The sequence below is a fragment of the Homarus americanus genome, unplaced genomic scaffold, assembly GCF_018991925.1.
Source record: "Homarus americanus isolate GMGI-L3 unplaced genomic scaffold, GMGI_Hamer_2.0 scaffold49325, whole genome shotgun sequence".
Taxonomy (NCBI): domain Eukaryota; kingdom Metazoa; phylum Arthropoda; class Malacostraca; order Decapoda; family Nephropidae; genus Homarus; species Homarus americanus.
Genome location: NW_024727926.1, coordinates 7298 through 22764, shown reverse-complemented (window position 1 = coordinate 22764; position 15467 = coordinate 7298). Strand labels below are relative to the sequence as shown.

At 39.9% G+C, this 15467-nt stretch overlaps 2 protein-coding genes across 2 annotated transcripts; one reads left to right on the top strand and one right to left on the bottom strand.

The window, feature by feature from the left end:
• Nucleotides 1-625: 625 nt before the first annotated feature.
• On the bottom strand, nt 626-10453 carry LOC121865964 (nuclear-interacting partner of ALK-like). Its single transcript, XM_042365530.1, has 4 exons — nt 10430-10453; nt 10214-10251; nt 1026-1267; nt 626-906 (listed from the first exon to the last, which is right to left on the bottom strand). Exons 1-4 carry the CDS (start codon nt 10451-10453, stop codon nt 641-643), a joined length of 570 nt encoding a protein of 189 aa, XP_042221464.1. The 3' UTR covers nt 626-640.
• Nucleotides 10454-11526: 1073 nt separating this feature from the next.
• On the top strand, nt 11527-12250 carry LOC121865962 (tigger transposable element-derived protein 1-like; the record flags this gene model as incomplete). The annotated part of the gene is made up of 2 exons (XM_042365529.1): nt 11527-11852; nt 12103-12250. Coding segments are annotated over exons 1-2 (269 nt in total), but the record flags the coding sequence as incomplete, so codon positions are not given.
• Between the last annotated feature and the right edge of the window lie 3217 nt (nt 12251-15467).

The following is a 15467-nucleotide window of genomic DNA, read 5'->3' as shown; positions in this document are numbered from 1 at the left end:
AGATGTGTGGGATAACCACTAAATTTTAATAAATAATACCTCAAACTAAAGTTAGGATAATATAATTGACATTGCTGGATTCCTTGTAAGACCAGGAATATTTTGAATATAAATGTCATATATTTTGCACAAAAGATAACATAGTTACTCTGAGAAAAATTTTATCTAAAATTTGTATGTCTAATGCAAAATATATGATGTTTATATTCAAAATGATCACCAAATTATAAGAATTCCAGCAATGTAAATTATATTCTGGCCGGGTAATTTGTATGAATTTTATGAGCTAAAACAGGCAGTCAGGCAGGGTGGGGCAAATCTAAAAATAGCGTCTCGAGCCGGACACTCACCGCGTATATGTGGAAAAAATCCGTGTTAAGTGAAAGTTCAGCTCTGGCGAGGCACCACGTATATGATAAAACGCGTTAAGTAAAACCGCGTTAGGCGGGGTAATACTGTAAACTGAATTGAGTCCTAAATTATCTAGGGTTTCAAATATGAAAAGTTTTTGGTTGAACCGTTGTTATCTTAGGCTTCCCTGTATATATATATGCTGTATATATACAGTACATATTAATTAAAATAAATTAAGACAATGGTTTAGTAGTGCTATTAATGTGTGTGCTGGCTTAAACCTGAATCACTCTTCATGAAATATATTCAGCAACATAAACCAGTGATACTCCCTTACCAGTGTGTTCATTAATGTGGTGTTATCAATATGAGGGAGCGCCGAGTTGAGGGCAGACAGTGTACTGGCAGAGTTAGCCATGTTGCGTAGCTCTTCAATAGTATCAGCACATGGTGTCTGCATCAACTCTTCTGGGCTCGGATTATGACGCCACCCACAAGCTTCTTTGTGGCTCTCTCTAAGGCGGTGCTTAAGCAGATTTAAAAATTTGCAATCTGGAATACACAAAGAAAGTTTCAGCCTAAAGATAAGACAGCATCAGTTTAAATACTGGATAAATCTTACAAATATACAACACAGTATAACACCTTGTAAAGAATAAAAGATAACTAACATGCTTCTCTGTCAGCAGGATCAGGAAGGATGGCACAAACCACTTCCTGGCATGTAACACACTGCAGGACATCCTTCTCCAGCAAGTGCCAACCCCACCTGGCACATTCCAGAGGGCTCACTTCCAACACATTCCAAAGTCCTGGACGGAAGGAGTCTACTCGACTATAAAATGCTTCATGATTCTGGGGTTGAGTCTTGGTTGAAATTGAAACAGTAGTGCCCGTGCTCTCTTTATCACCACTGTAATACACAAGCATATTTCTAAACCAAACAGAAACTACATATATAATAAGTTATGGTATGCATTCTTTCTAACTTATCTACTCTTCAACTTATTACCTCTAACCTTAAATGTGTTGCTTGTAAAACCAGCTTACTGTACTTTTAAAATCATAGAGATTGTCAATAGCCAATGATATGGTGGCTGTCTCAAAGACTATGCCCCAGATTCACTAAACTGACCATAACTTTGATCGTATCTCTCCCTATACTGTATCTCGAAAGGCTACGGTGACCGTATGATATTGGCAATAGGCGATTCACTAAAGGTTTATATGGCAACTGCAAGTAAGTTTAGTTCAGTAAGCTACCACTATATGGAGTTCGGGTGTATTGGTTTTGTTTCCTCATTAGACCAATTACTGTGTGCTGAATAAACAATATAAAGGAATATATATTAACCAATCACTAATTTACCAATACCAGCAGACGACACAAAGTCACAAGAACAATGGAAGGACAATAGTTTAAAAGAAAAGGCAGATGAATTTCTCTGATGAGATTTTTGTTAATAATAAAATTAATGAAGTAATAATAATAATGTAACAACAATAATAATACTGTAATATGATCATTATATTACAGTACAGTGGGGTATGCTATAACGAACGGATCCTACTACAAATATTCCCATAACGAACGGTTTTACCTATAAAATTGAGAATGCTATAACGAACGCAACTCCTACAACGAACGCGGATGAATACGGGACTATTTCGCCTGGCGCATGAATATTGTTGGACCGCGACCCACAACAAGAGCGTCAGGCGCTATCTTTGTCTCATTGTGTAGCCAGTGCACCACTGTTATTGTTGAAATTTCGTCTTTTGATGTGGAAATAAGAGTTATTTGTATAAATATTTTGTTATACAAGTGTACAATTGTAACAATGAATCGCCCAAAGCGAGTGAGAAAGCTCATAACTCTTGAAACTAAGAAAGAAATCATAAAGAAACGTGAGGATGCAACAAGCATTGCGAAACTTAGTGATGAGTATGGGATGGCTAAATCGACTACAGTATATGTACGATTTTAAAGAATAAAGAGGAGTTGAAAACTGTGCAAGTGGCTAAGGGAATCTCTAGACTTAGCAAAGCAAGGTGTAATGTGATTGAGGAGACGGAAAATTTACTCTTAGTGTGGATAAAGGAGAAAGAAATGGCAGGTGATAGCATTAGTGAAGCTATAATTTGTGAGAAGGCCAGACAATTGTTTGAGGACCTTAAAGTCAAGACTCCCAGTGCAAGTGATAGTGATGTGCCAGTGTTTAGAGGTACCAAGGGGTGGTTTACTGGTTTCAGAAGGAGAAATAAATTACATAGTGTTGTGAGACATGGTGATGCTGCTAGTGCAGATAAGGAAGCAGCTAAGGAACACCATGACAATTTTTTGAATGTGATTAAAGAGGGAGGCTTTGTTTTTCAGCAGGTATTCAACTGTGATGAAACTGGACTTTTTTGGAAAAAAATGCCTCGCCGTACAACATTACCAAGGAGGAAACTTCTGTCCCTGGCCATAAGGCAGTGAAAGACAGGCTTACCCTCCTTCTTTGTGCTAATGCTTCTGGTGACTGCAAAATAAAGCCACTCCTTGTGTACCATGCAGAAAACCCCAGAGCTTTCAAAAACATTAGGAAGACCCGCCTTGGTGTTATGTGGCGGTCAAACCCAAAGGCATGGGTGACCAGGAGTTTGTTCTCCGAGTGGGTGATTGAGGTGTTTGGACCCAGTGTTCGGGAATACCTCAGGGAGAATAATCTTCCACTGAAAACTTTGTTGGTGATGGACAATGCACCAACCCACCCTCCTAATTTGATGGTTGAATTGCCAGAGGAGTTCAACTTCATCACTGTGCACTTCTTGCCACCCAACACAACACCTCTCATCCAGCCCATGGATCAACAGGTAATTTCTAACTTTAAGAAGCTGTACACAAAGGCACTGTTTAGAAAATGTTTTGCATCCACTTCTTCCAGTGATGTTAGTTTGAAGGAATTCTGGAAGAGTCACTTCAATATAGCAGACGCTGTTTTTTTAATTACCTCAGCCTGGAAAGAGGTTACTGTGAGGTGTCTTTGTGCTGCTTGGAGGCCATTGTGGCCTGAATGTGTGCTTCAAAGAGACTTTGAAGGCTTCGAAGAGTTAGAAGAAGAGGCTGTTGTTCATGAAATTGTGTCTCTGGGCAATTCCATGGGCTTGGAAATGGATGATGTTGAGGAGTTGGTGGAAGAGCACAGTAAGGAACTGTCCACTGAGGAGCTGCTTGAGCTTCACAAAAAACAAAATGAGACACTGAAGCGGAGCTTAACTTCTGAGGAGTCAGGAGAGGATGAGGACAAGGAGGAAAGCCACATCATTCCAGCCAAAGATCTCAAGGATGCGTTCTTTTGCTGGAGCAAACTGTCCAAACTTGCTGAGGATTATCATCCTGATGTTGGTTCTGTGCAAAAGGCCATCAGTGTGTTTAATGACAATGTTATGAACTGCTTTTGGAAGGTCCAGAAATCAAGGTTGAAGCAGCCAACCCTGGATTCCTTCTTTAAAAAGGTAACAAAAGAACCTACAGACAAAGTGCCTGTAAGACAGTCACCAAAGAAGGCTAGGAAGGATGACTCCTCTCCTTCCACCTCTTCTCCATAATTCTCTCCTCCCCCCTCCCCCTCTGCCTCCTGTCCTGCATGCTGAACAACACTAAGGTAAGATAAAGTACCGTATTTTTTACATATTCCACAGAATTTTTTCAGTGTTAAGTGGTTGTATTTGGGGGCCTGGAACGGATTAATCCTATAACGAACAAATGCTATAACGAACGAGGTTCTAGAACCAATTAGATTCGTTATAGCATACCCCACTGTATTAGTGTTATTTTGGAGCAAATGCACTTATAATTCTTGATACAATTGATTGTCTTGAGTTAGCAATGTCATCAACTAAACTCTTAAAAAAAAAAAAAAAAAAAAAAACAATTGTAAAAATCCTCAAAGCTATTTACACATACGTATCTAGCCAAAGTATATCCCTTCATAGCAGTAAGTGGTCATCAATTTGTAGAGGGTCCAAAGGATCCCTAAACACTTTTTCTCTCCAGAGTGCACAGTCATGAACTAAAGTAATCATTAGTTACACCTTCACAGCTTCACTCTTCTCACTAGTGGTGCTTAAAGTACTGTAAGTTTGTGTGTGTGTGTCATGACAGGTTATATTGAAGAGAAAATGGGAGTTATTTTTGTCTTGCGAAAACTTATGGGAGATCAGTGGTCACCGTTACCCTGTATGACACGTTGGGTTACAGTGTCCATAAACTTGTCACAAAAACAAACAGCAATCCAATCTATTTGTACTATATCTTATCCCACTTGCTGGATGTTTTGCTTGCCAAGGCTAGTAAATTGGCATGTTTTATCTACTTTCCTGCTCTGGAAGTACTGATGTATAAAATAAGTGTCTCATAGGTCACACCATAGAAAAATTAATGTTCTTCACCTTTTCTTCTTTTTCAGGTGAAGAAATCATAACATATCAATAAAAATTATAAATAAATTAACACTAGAAGAAAGTCAGTCTAATATTCATGAATGGAAATTCAGATGCTACACAGTGATCAGTTGCTAAGCAATATAATTCAACAACCCACACAGCTAAGTACTGCTGAAGCCCAATTTATCTTATATCAATATACAGGTAGTCCCGACTTACGACTGCATGGACTTACGTCCATCGGTACTTACGACTGCATGGACTTACGTCCATCGGTACTTACGACCTGCTCAGACCTTACGACCGTCGGGACATACGACCGCGGCAGTCGTGACCACAAATATTTTCAAACGAAGCACGCATTTTCTATACCGAAACGTTTCTGTCCCGGGCGAGAGCGTGGTGCGGCTGGGTCGTCGCGTGGGTACACTCACTCAGTGGAGCGCTTAGTTGGTGTTTGGCTATCGTATCCTATACAGATCGTGCTGTGAACTTTCGTTATTATAGTATATAATTGACTTTATAATGACTGGAAAGCGTAAAAATGAGAGTGCTGGTGGTGCTCCAAAGAAAAGGAGAGAGGCAATTACTTTTGAGATGAAAATGAAGATAATAACTCAGCATGAGAATGGAAAGACTGTAGCAACAATCTCACGTGACCTAGGTTTCTCACTCTCGACTATATCCACTATTCTGAAGGACAAGGAACGTATTCGTGATGTAGTGAAAGGAACAACACCAATAAAGGGAACTGTAATTTCAAAGAAAAGACATGGTCCTATTCACGATATGGAAAAATTATTGGTGATATGGATAGAAGACCAGATACAGAAGCGAGTACCCTTAAACCTTCTAACCATACAGGCTAAAGCAAGAAGCCTGTTCCAAAGCCTGAAGGAGCAGGCAGGAGATGAATGTGATCAAACCTTAACAGGAAGTCATGGGTGGTTTGATAGATTTAAAAAACGCTACAGTCTACACAATGTTAAGGTGGAGTGGAGAGACAGCTAGTGCCGATGTTGGTGCTGCCGAAGCTTTTTTAGGAGGAGTTAGATGAAGTGATTGTGGAAGGGAATTATTTGCCTGAGCTAATATTCAAAGTGGATGAGACTGGATTATTGTGGAAGCGCATGCCTGAGCGGACATACATCAACAAAGAGGCGAAAACAATGCCAGGATTCAAGGCATTCAAGGACAGAATTACACTTCTGTTGGGGGGGAATGTTGCTGGTTTCAAGCTAAAGCCCTTCATGATCTATCATTCAAAGAACCCCAGGGCTTTTAAACATGCCAGAAAGCACACACACTGCCAGTGTTTTATCACAGTAATAAGAAAGCCTGGATGACCTTAGCACTGTTTGAGGATTTGTTCATGAATTGTTTCATTCCACGAGCCAAGGAGTATTGTCTGCAACAACGGATTCCGTTCAAGATTTTGCTGATTTTGGATAATGCTCCGGGACACCCACCACACCTGGATGACATGCACCCTGATGTTAAGGTAGTCTACATTCCACCTAACACTACCTCTATCATCCAACCCATGGATCAAGGTGCTATTGCTGCCTTTAAAGCGTATTATTTAAGCACGACCTTCGCTCAGGCTGTTGCTGCTACTGAAGGTGAGAAAACGCTCAGAGAGTTTTGGAAGGAGTACAACGTTTTGTCATGTATAAAGAACATTAGTGCAGCATGGGATCAGGTTACAAAACATTACATGAATGGAATATGGAAGAAAATCTTGAAAAGATATGTGAACGGTTTTAAAGGATTTAATGAAATGAAGTTATTTCGGATATTAGTAACAAGATACTGGAGTTAGGTAAACAGCTGGAGTTAGAAATTGATAATGAAGATGTTGAACAGTTGGTTGAAAGTGTAGCAGAAGAGCTCAGTAACGAGGATCTTATTGAGCTAAATGCACAGAAAATTGTAGAGGAAGAAGAGAGACAAAATGTAGAAGAACCTGCACCTCCCCAAAAGTTTTCAGTGAAACAAATGGCAGAGGCATTTGCTACAATTAATAAAGGAATGCAAATGTTTGATGGCATGGATCAAAATTATGAGCATTATGCCAAAGTTGCCAGAATGGTCCAAGAGTCACTTGCGTGCTACAGGGAGATTTATAAGGAAAAGAAAAAGCAAACTGTGCAGTCTAAATTGGACCTCTACCGTATATACTCGTCTATAACCCCCCTTCGTTTATAGGTCGACCCTGATTTTTTGACCAAGAAATCGTTTATTTATGATATTCCTCATTTATAGGTCGACCCAAGTTTTTGAGGGTAATGGAACAACAAAACCTTCAGTAAAAACACTTTACGTCCTTTAAACTGAGGCTTGCCATGCCTGAAACACCGAGTGCTGAAGGCAAATTGTTTACCATTTATTATTACAACACTTTACACTGAAAAGCAGGTAGTTTCAACATATATATTGTATACAGTATTTCCATTCAAGTATTTATTCAAGTCAATTAGAAGGGAATGTTATTATACAACAGTTTTTTGACTGAAAACCATTCGAAAAGCGATTACGGTAACATCTTTTGAACGAAAGAAAGCGAAAGTCATTGTTTTCGTCACGATTTTATCCCACTTTCCACTGTAATACGTACGTCATTTCAGCAAAAAATATTACATTTCCGTGAATGTATTATACCAACCACAGTATGAATAGAATATCACTAATATAACAGTATTTTAACTGAAAACTATTAATAAAACAAGTAACATCTCTTGAACATCGGAAGGTTAGGTAAAGTCTTTTGTTTTTGTCATGTAGTTTATCCTAATTTACATTGAAATACATCACGTTTCAGCAAAACTACTATTTATTTCTGAGAATATGGAAATGTAATATTTTTGCTTAAATGATGTACGTATTACAGCGGAAAGTGGGATAAAATCGTGACGAAAACAATGACTTTCGCTTTCTTTCGTTCAAAAGATGTTACCGTAATCGCTTATTGAATGGTTTTCAGTTAAAAACTGTTGTATTACAATAATATTCTATTCTAATTCACTTGTAATGTAACATTTTTTTAACTGAAAACGATTCGAAAAACACCGTCTAGCTCAGTGGTTCTCAACCTTGTTTGCCCCATGCACCCCTTTCACCATATGTCAGAATGTCATTCCCCCCTCCTTTCCAAGATTGTCTGCCTCAAAAAGTGCATTCCAAATAATATGCATATAATACTGAAAATCCTTTATTTTTCCATATTAGTACATATACATTTACAATTTTACATGGATTATTTTTATAGTGGAGTTTTACAAATTAAATGCCAATTGAAAATGTTGATGGATTTATAAAACTTGAATAAAAGTAAAATAGTTTTTTTTATATTTATAATGAATTACTTAACAGATCAAACTGAAGCATAATGCAATAAACAAAAAGTTCAATAGAATACCAGGATATTCTAAATTTGTAATTAATTTTATTCAGATGAAGATTACAGTCAATGAGAAACCTGTGATTGTTTTTTCTTCGCCAATTCTGGGATACGCGGAGGAGTACTTGAAAGGGCACAACGCAGGTCATTTTCTACCTCTAATCTACTACGTTGCTTCATTTTATTTGCAACAGAGTTTAAAAGCCTGACTCACAAAGATATGTCGACACAAACGGAAGCAATGCACGGATAGCTCTTTCTGCCACTTTTGGGTAGGAATCACACATCAAGGGCCAAAATTCTGTGATTGATTTCTCATCGAACATATCTCTTGCTCCCGAATCAGTTTTCCCCCCCCTGAAAACCTGAATTCCCCCCCCTGGGGGGAATTCCCCCCTGGTTGAGAACCCCTGGTCTAGCTGCTACGGCAGAGCCCTGGTTGCGGAGGCTTTGTTTTTGCATCGGCCCTTCCACAGTACATAAACCTGTCTGAAGGAAGCGACATTGATGACCCACCCAGCCCTGTCTCCTCCTCTGCTTCATCCAATTAATATAGTCTCCATGTATCCTGCAAATAGAAAATTATGGGGTCCCCATGTGCATTCAGCTGACTACATTAAAGGTTAAGTGCTCAGTCACACTGTATCCATTCCTCATTATTTATTACTTTCACTGTACTGTATCCATTCCTCATTATTTATTACTTTTACTGTACTGTATTTCATTGTAAATTTTTTTTAAATTGAATTTTTTTTTATTTTGTTATTTATTTATATATATATTTTTATCTATGTCGGACTTACGACCTGGATTTGGGTCCCTAACCCCGTCTAAGTCAGGGAGAGACTGTATAGGTATTTGTCAAGCCCTCCTATTTGCGACCCAACCAGCAGGTAATTGGTTGTCATAAACAATAGGGCCAAAAGTCCATTTGAACCACATAAAGTACAGTACAGTTCAGTTCAATACAGTTCAGTTCAGTTCAGTTCAGTACAGTACAGTTCAGTTCAGCTCAGTAAAGCCTCGAATAACGACGGTAATGTGTCCTCCAATACTGTAGTGTAAGGTGAATCAACGTATAATGAATCATTAATTACCATTAAAATAAAGCAATAATAATTAGATGGGCTCCAAGGTCTGACCCTTTCATATATGGTGTGTGGTATTTTACCCTTTCCCCCCCCAAAAGTAAAATTAATGAAAAATAAAAAATATAGTCTTTAATAAATGGTTATTAATGCACCTCATACAATATAAATGAATAATAATATGAGTCAAACAAGAGGAGATGGGACGCCATTGTTGTAATCAGTGTTTAAACCCGGGACCATGGTTCTCCACCTGAAACTGAAGAAAATAAGATTTGTTGTAGCTGTAGTAAAAATAATGCAAAAAAAAAAATACTTCTTTTAATTAATGTTATTGAATGAATGTACAGTAGAAGTAACCATTGATGGTAAAGAAAAGTTAGACAGCAGAAGGCCAACGTTCAGACGCGCACAATCATGTAAACGGTGTCATTTCTCTTAAGTACAAAACATTCATTATTGTTTATTACTGAATGTCTTTTCGATTGAATTAATGTTTATATGTGCAAAATGAACAATACAATTCATCAATAATACGTAGAATATTAAAACACACACGAGGAGACGAGACGGCATTGTTTTCGTTAATGTTTACAAAACCAGTGACTGACTGGTTCTACATATAAAACTGAAGAAATAAGACCCTGGTTGTAGATGTAGTAAAATTAATGTAAACATATCAATATGGTTGTTTTAAGTAATGTTATTTAATGTTAATAAATGGAACAATATAAGTAGCTAACCATTAATGGCAAAGAAAAAAGTGAGACTGCGCAACGTATGTAAGTGTGCACATGTGAAAACATATCGTCATTACTCTACATAAGAATATGAAAGCAACACTTATTACTGTTCATATATGTTTTAATTAATGCCTCTGAATTTAAAACAAAAATTCTACTCACCATTGGTGGTAAACTTGAAAACATAAGGACCCACTTACATTAGTAGACGAGATGCGTCGGCACACGTGGATGGCGGCTGGTTCCGAAGCAGAGGGCAGATTAGTTGCCCTCCGGTGAATCACTTTCACTATTCACAGAGGTTTGCAGGGCCTCCCTGACAAACCCCTCAAAGTCCATATCCTCACTGTCACTATCACTGACTTGGGCTGGCTGTGGTTGTGGTGGGTTACGGGCGAAGAAGTCCATAATACTACGTTGACGACTAGCATTGATGTCATCATACATTTGGACATATGGCTCCATAAATTTTGACAGAAGGTTATTAGACACTTCATACCGATGCTTAACTATGTCTTTGTCAAGGATGAGCTTGATTTTCTCTGCCAACTTGATGACTTCCTTCACATAACCATGGCTTGGTCCAGGTAGTTCAAGGTTTCTCGGGGGTGGTGGGGGTCCAGTGGAGCCATTTTAAGGGGAATAGCAGGCACAAGAGAGAACAGTATACGCAAAGACTGAGAACAATGAGACTGGCCCGGTTAGGTCAGCGACTTCTTCCCTCTGGTGGCAGGGCACGTCATGTTACATTAGACCAATCACAGCCAGCGGCGGAGGGAGGTAAGGATGTGTGGCCCAATCACAGTCCGATACTTCATATGATGTCAGCGAGAACGTAAGAGCGACCTAATGCGCACCCTCCAGGCACCGCTTCCAGCGCAAATGATGGAATGAACCGCGTAACTTAAAATTTTCGTTCTGGCAAGGTGCCGCGTAAATGACCAAACACGTAAATCAAGACTACTGTATTATTGTCGCATTTTCGACTTATGCCTGGATTTGGGTCCCTAACCCAGTTGTAAGTCGAGGAATATATATATATATATATATATATATATATATATATATATATATATATATATATATATATATATATATATATATATATATATATATATATATATATATATATATATATATATATTTCATTAGCCCAATAATACACGGGGACTTCTACATACAATCAACACCTCAACCCGCCAGGATTCGAACCCACGGCCCACAAGCCTATGACTGTGACCGGGGAACACTAACAGCTGGACCACAAGGATACTAAAAGCAGTCCTAGACTTTGTTATATTTCACACAAAGCCTGTTCAACGAGCTTATGGCACCGTGAACCTCTAATGGGGACTACCCGTATCACGTAGGTGGTCAGAGTAACGTTTTACCAAATCCGGCTTCGAAACACAAGGATCCATATATATTTCATTAGCCCAATAATACATGTGGACTTCGAAGCCAGATTTGGTAAAATGTTACTCTGACCACCTAAGTGATACGGGTAGTCCCCATTAGAGGTTCACGGTGCCATAAGCTCTATCCTTATCCGGGAGAAAGCTAAGTCTCTACACACACGCTTCACGCCTGCAGCTAAGGAACCCGTACCCAGTACCAGTGCTGCTACCCCCACACCCGAGACACCTCCGACACCTTTCCAAGCCAGCAAGGGGTGGTTTGAGAATTTCAAGCGTCGATTTGGCCTGAAGAATGTGAAGATGACTGGGGAGGCTGCGTCAGCAGACACCATGGCTGCAAAAACTTTCCCAGCAGAGTTGAAAGCAATACTCGAGGAGCAGAGTTACAAGCCAGAACAAGTTTGGAATATGGACGAAACAGGTAAGACAATAAATTACTACTGTACATTTAACCTTAAAAATGCTCAAATACCTGTTGTACTGTACGTACTGTATTGTGTTGTAAGAGAAGATGGGATAAATGCGTCTGAGTTTTATACAGTAGCTTTTATATTTTTATTCCGTAGTGATTTACCATACAGTGTGGTGTAATATTTTTATACCAATTTTGATACCGTATACTGTATGTATAATAGTACAGGGTGTACTACGAGTAATTTCTTTTCCAACAGGTTTGTTCTGGAAAAAGACGCCACAGCGCACTTTCATCGCCCAAGAAGAACGCCGTGCACCAGGATTCAAGGCAGCCAAGGACAGGTGCACCGTGCTATTTTGTGGCAATGCTGCGGGTCACCTCATTCGCCCAGGCTTCATATACAAGTAAAAATGCACAGCACAGTACAGTTCAGTACAAGTACTGTACATAGGAAGTGGAGGTGCAGTTATTCACAAAACATTTGTGTTTGTTGTCGGCAGTAGTGACGGAGCAGAGGGTGAGGAGAGAGCGGAGGGAGCGATTTGGGAGGAGTGGTGAGGTGACCTTGGACGCAGGAGCAGGGACGAGTGGAGATGCCAGCCAGTACATTACGGGTGTATAAATTGTTTTTATAGCTATTTTTGTATTTTTCATATTAAATACTGTACATTACGTTTCAACAAAACTGCCATTTATTTCTGAGAACATAGAAATGTAATATTTTTGCTGAAATGATGTACGTATTACAGTGGAAAGTGGGATAAAATTGTGACGCAAGCAATGATTTTCGCTTTCTTTTGTTCAAAAGATGTTGCCGTAATCGCTTTTCGAATGGTTTTCAGTTGTGGGATTATAAGGCTAATGATAGGATAGAATATTATTGTAATACAGTACGAGTACAACAGTTTTTTAACTGAAAACCATTCGAAAAGCGATTACGGTAAAATCTTTTGAACAACGAAAGAAAGCGAAAGTCATTGTTTTCATAATTTTATCCCACTTTCCACTGTACAGTAATATGTACGTCATTTCAGCCAAAATATTACATTTCCATATTTATTTCTGAGAATATATTCATTCAGTCACAGTTAAGGTAAAATATACTTGTGATGCAATATTTTAATGAAAATACGGTATCGTAGTTTTCTTTTGTATCAAATTTAATTAACAAAGATTGATGTTTCAAATGTAATGAACAAAAATTTATGTACAGTATCTATAATAAACTTTAAAAAATGAATACTTTGTTTTACATCGTCCTGTGCATACCATACCATGGATTTGGCTACTTTGGGCTTGCTATGATGACGCAAGAGATCTGCCCTGGCGACTGTACCGACACTCACAGCTGGTGGTGCGTTGGTGCGTCGTTTCCATTGTTTACTGGTAGTTACTGGTAAATATTTTTCAACCTAACGAAACTATTACCCGTTTAGAGGTCGACCCCCAATTTTTGCCAAATAATTTGGTCTTAAAAACTCGAACTACACACAGGTATATACGGTAAATAAGGACATGGGGGGCCAGGGTTTTTTTAGGGGCAGCAATAGTACACGGATTTTAACATTCACGGGTATCTGTTACCTAACCCCCGCGAATGTTAAGGGCCGACTGTATTATAAAGTTTATTTATAGATATACATAAATATACATTTATATAATAAATTTATATATATATATATATATATATATACATATATATCAGAAATAAATACAGTCAACCCTCGCTTTACGAGGTTCCACATTCCGCCATGTTGTGTAAGCGGCGCGAGTAGGTTGCGCAGTGTGTCTTTGTTGCGTTATCAGTGACGTCATATGACGTATCGGACTGTAATTGGGCCATGCATCCTTACCTCCCTCCGCTGCTAGCTGTGATTGGTTTAAAGTAATATGACGTGTCCACCCGCGGGAGGGAGGGAGGGAGGAAAGAAGATGCTTGACCTAGCCGCGGCAGTTTCATCCCTCCAGGCCACACCATGTAATCGTGCATCCATTGTTCTGTAAAATGGCTTCCGCCGGACCACTGCCCCTAGAGAGAAACCTTTCCTTACCTGGACCCAGCCGCCCTAAGCCAAAGAAGACACGACGTTCCTTAAGCTACGAAATTAAGTATAAGATCATACAAGAGTTGGAGAAAGGAACAAGACAGGTTGATCTCGCGCGCCAGCATGGTGTTAACGAGTCTACGATCATGACAATTAAGAAGGATGCAGCCAAGATAAAGGAGCACATGAACATCACAAAGTCTACAGGTGCTTCTATGATCAAGTATTTCCACAACCAGGTGCTTCTCAAGACGGAAAAATTACTTGTGAGCTACTTGGTGCGTCAGGCGCGACGGAACATGGCGGTGGACACTCGCTCAGTTAAGGAGTACGTACGTGAACTGTATGCTGCAGTGTCATGAAAGATGGGAATTACAGAGCCCAAACCCTTTAATGCTTCCTCTGGGTGGTTACAGAGGTTTAGGAAGAGGAACAAGATCACCAATATCAACATTGGTGGTGAAGAAGCTAGTGCTGACCGTGTTGCAGCTGGGGAATTTCCTCCGTTTTTATGTGAGATTATGGAGGAAGGACAGTACACCGACGACCAGGTGTTTAACATGGACGAATCTGGTCTTTTTTGGAAAAAGCTACCTTCCAAGACCTTCGTTGTGAAGAATGCCAGAAAGATTCGGGGCCGGAGGTTGCAGAAGGAGCGCATCACCGTCCTGTTTACCACCAATGCCTCCGGTACCTGTAAGCTCACGTTATCGGTGATCCACACATCACGCAAGCCGCACGCCTACAAGAGCATGGACATGACCAAGCTAAATGTTCACTGGCTGACCGCACGTAAGGCGTGGATGTTCTCTACACTGTCCCTCTCCTGGTTTGATGACTGTTTCGTTCCCGATGTGAAGAAATTCTGTGAGCAACAGAATGTGCCATTCAAGATTTTGTTGCTGCTGGACAACGCACCAGGACACTCGCCCCTACTGTTAGATCGTCACCCCAATGTAAAAGTGGTCTTCCTTCCTCCCAACACTACGTCTATATTACAGCCCATGGACCAAGAGTTAATCTGTAATGTAAAAGCTGCATTCTCTACTAAGAAATTCAAGCTCCTGAACGACTACACCAACACCAGGGAAGAGTTGCGTAACCTGAGTGACACCACCACCGATAGCAAGAGCGAAGACGACGAGGATCAACAGTTGGCAGAGCAAGAAGTACTTTTGAAACAATTCTGGAGAACATTCAACATCAAGAAAGCTGTGGACTTCTTGGTGGAGGCATGGGATCAGCTGTCTGTAGCAACTGTTCGTCACGCATGGAGACATGTGTTGCAAGGTATTCCAGGTGGGAGGCAGAGTAAATCTGTGACTGGTGAGGTTCAGACTGTTGCAGTAGCAGTGGACCTTGCCAGAGAAGCTGCGCAGAGTGTTACAGCTGCAGGCTTCTCCGAGACCACCAACGACGACATCCTGGCGGTGATAAGGGATCCTGATGTGACTACCGAAGAGATGGTAGATGATGATGGCGTCAGTGAAGAGGCAGGTGGTGCGTCATCCCAAGAAGAAAGCCGCTTATCCCATAGTAATGTTAGGAGTGCCATCGAGTGTATCGAGAAAGTCAA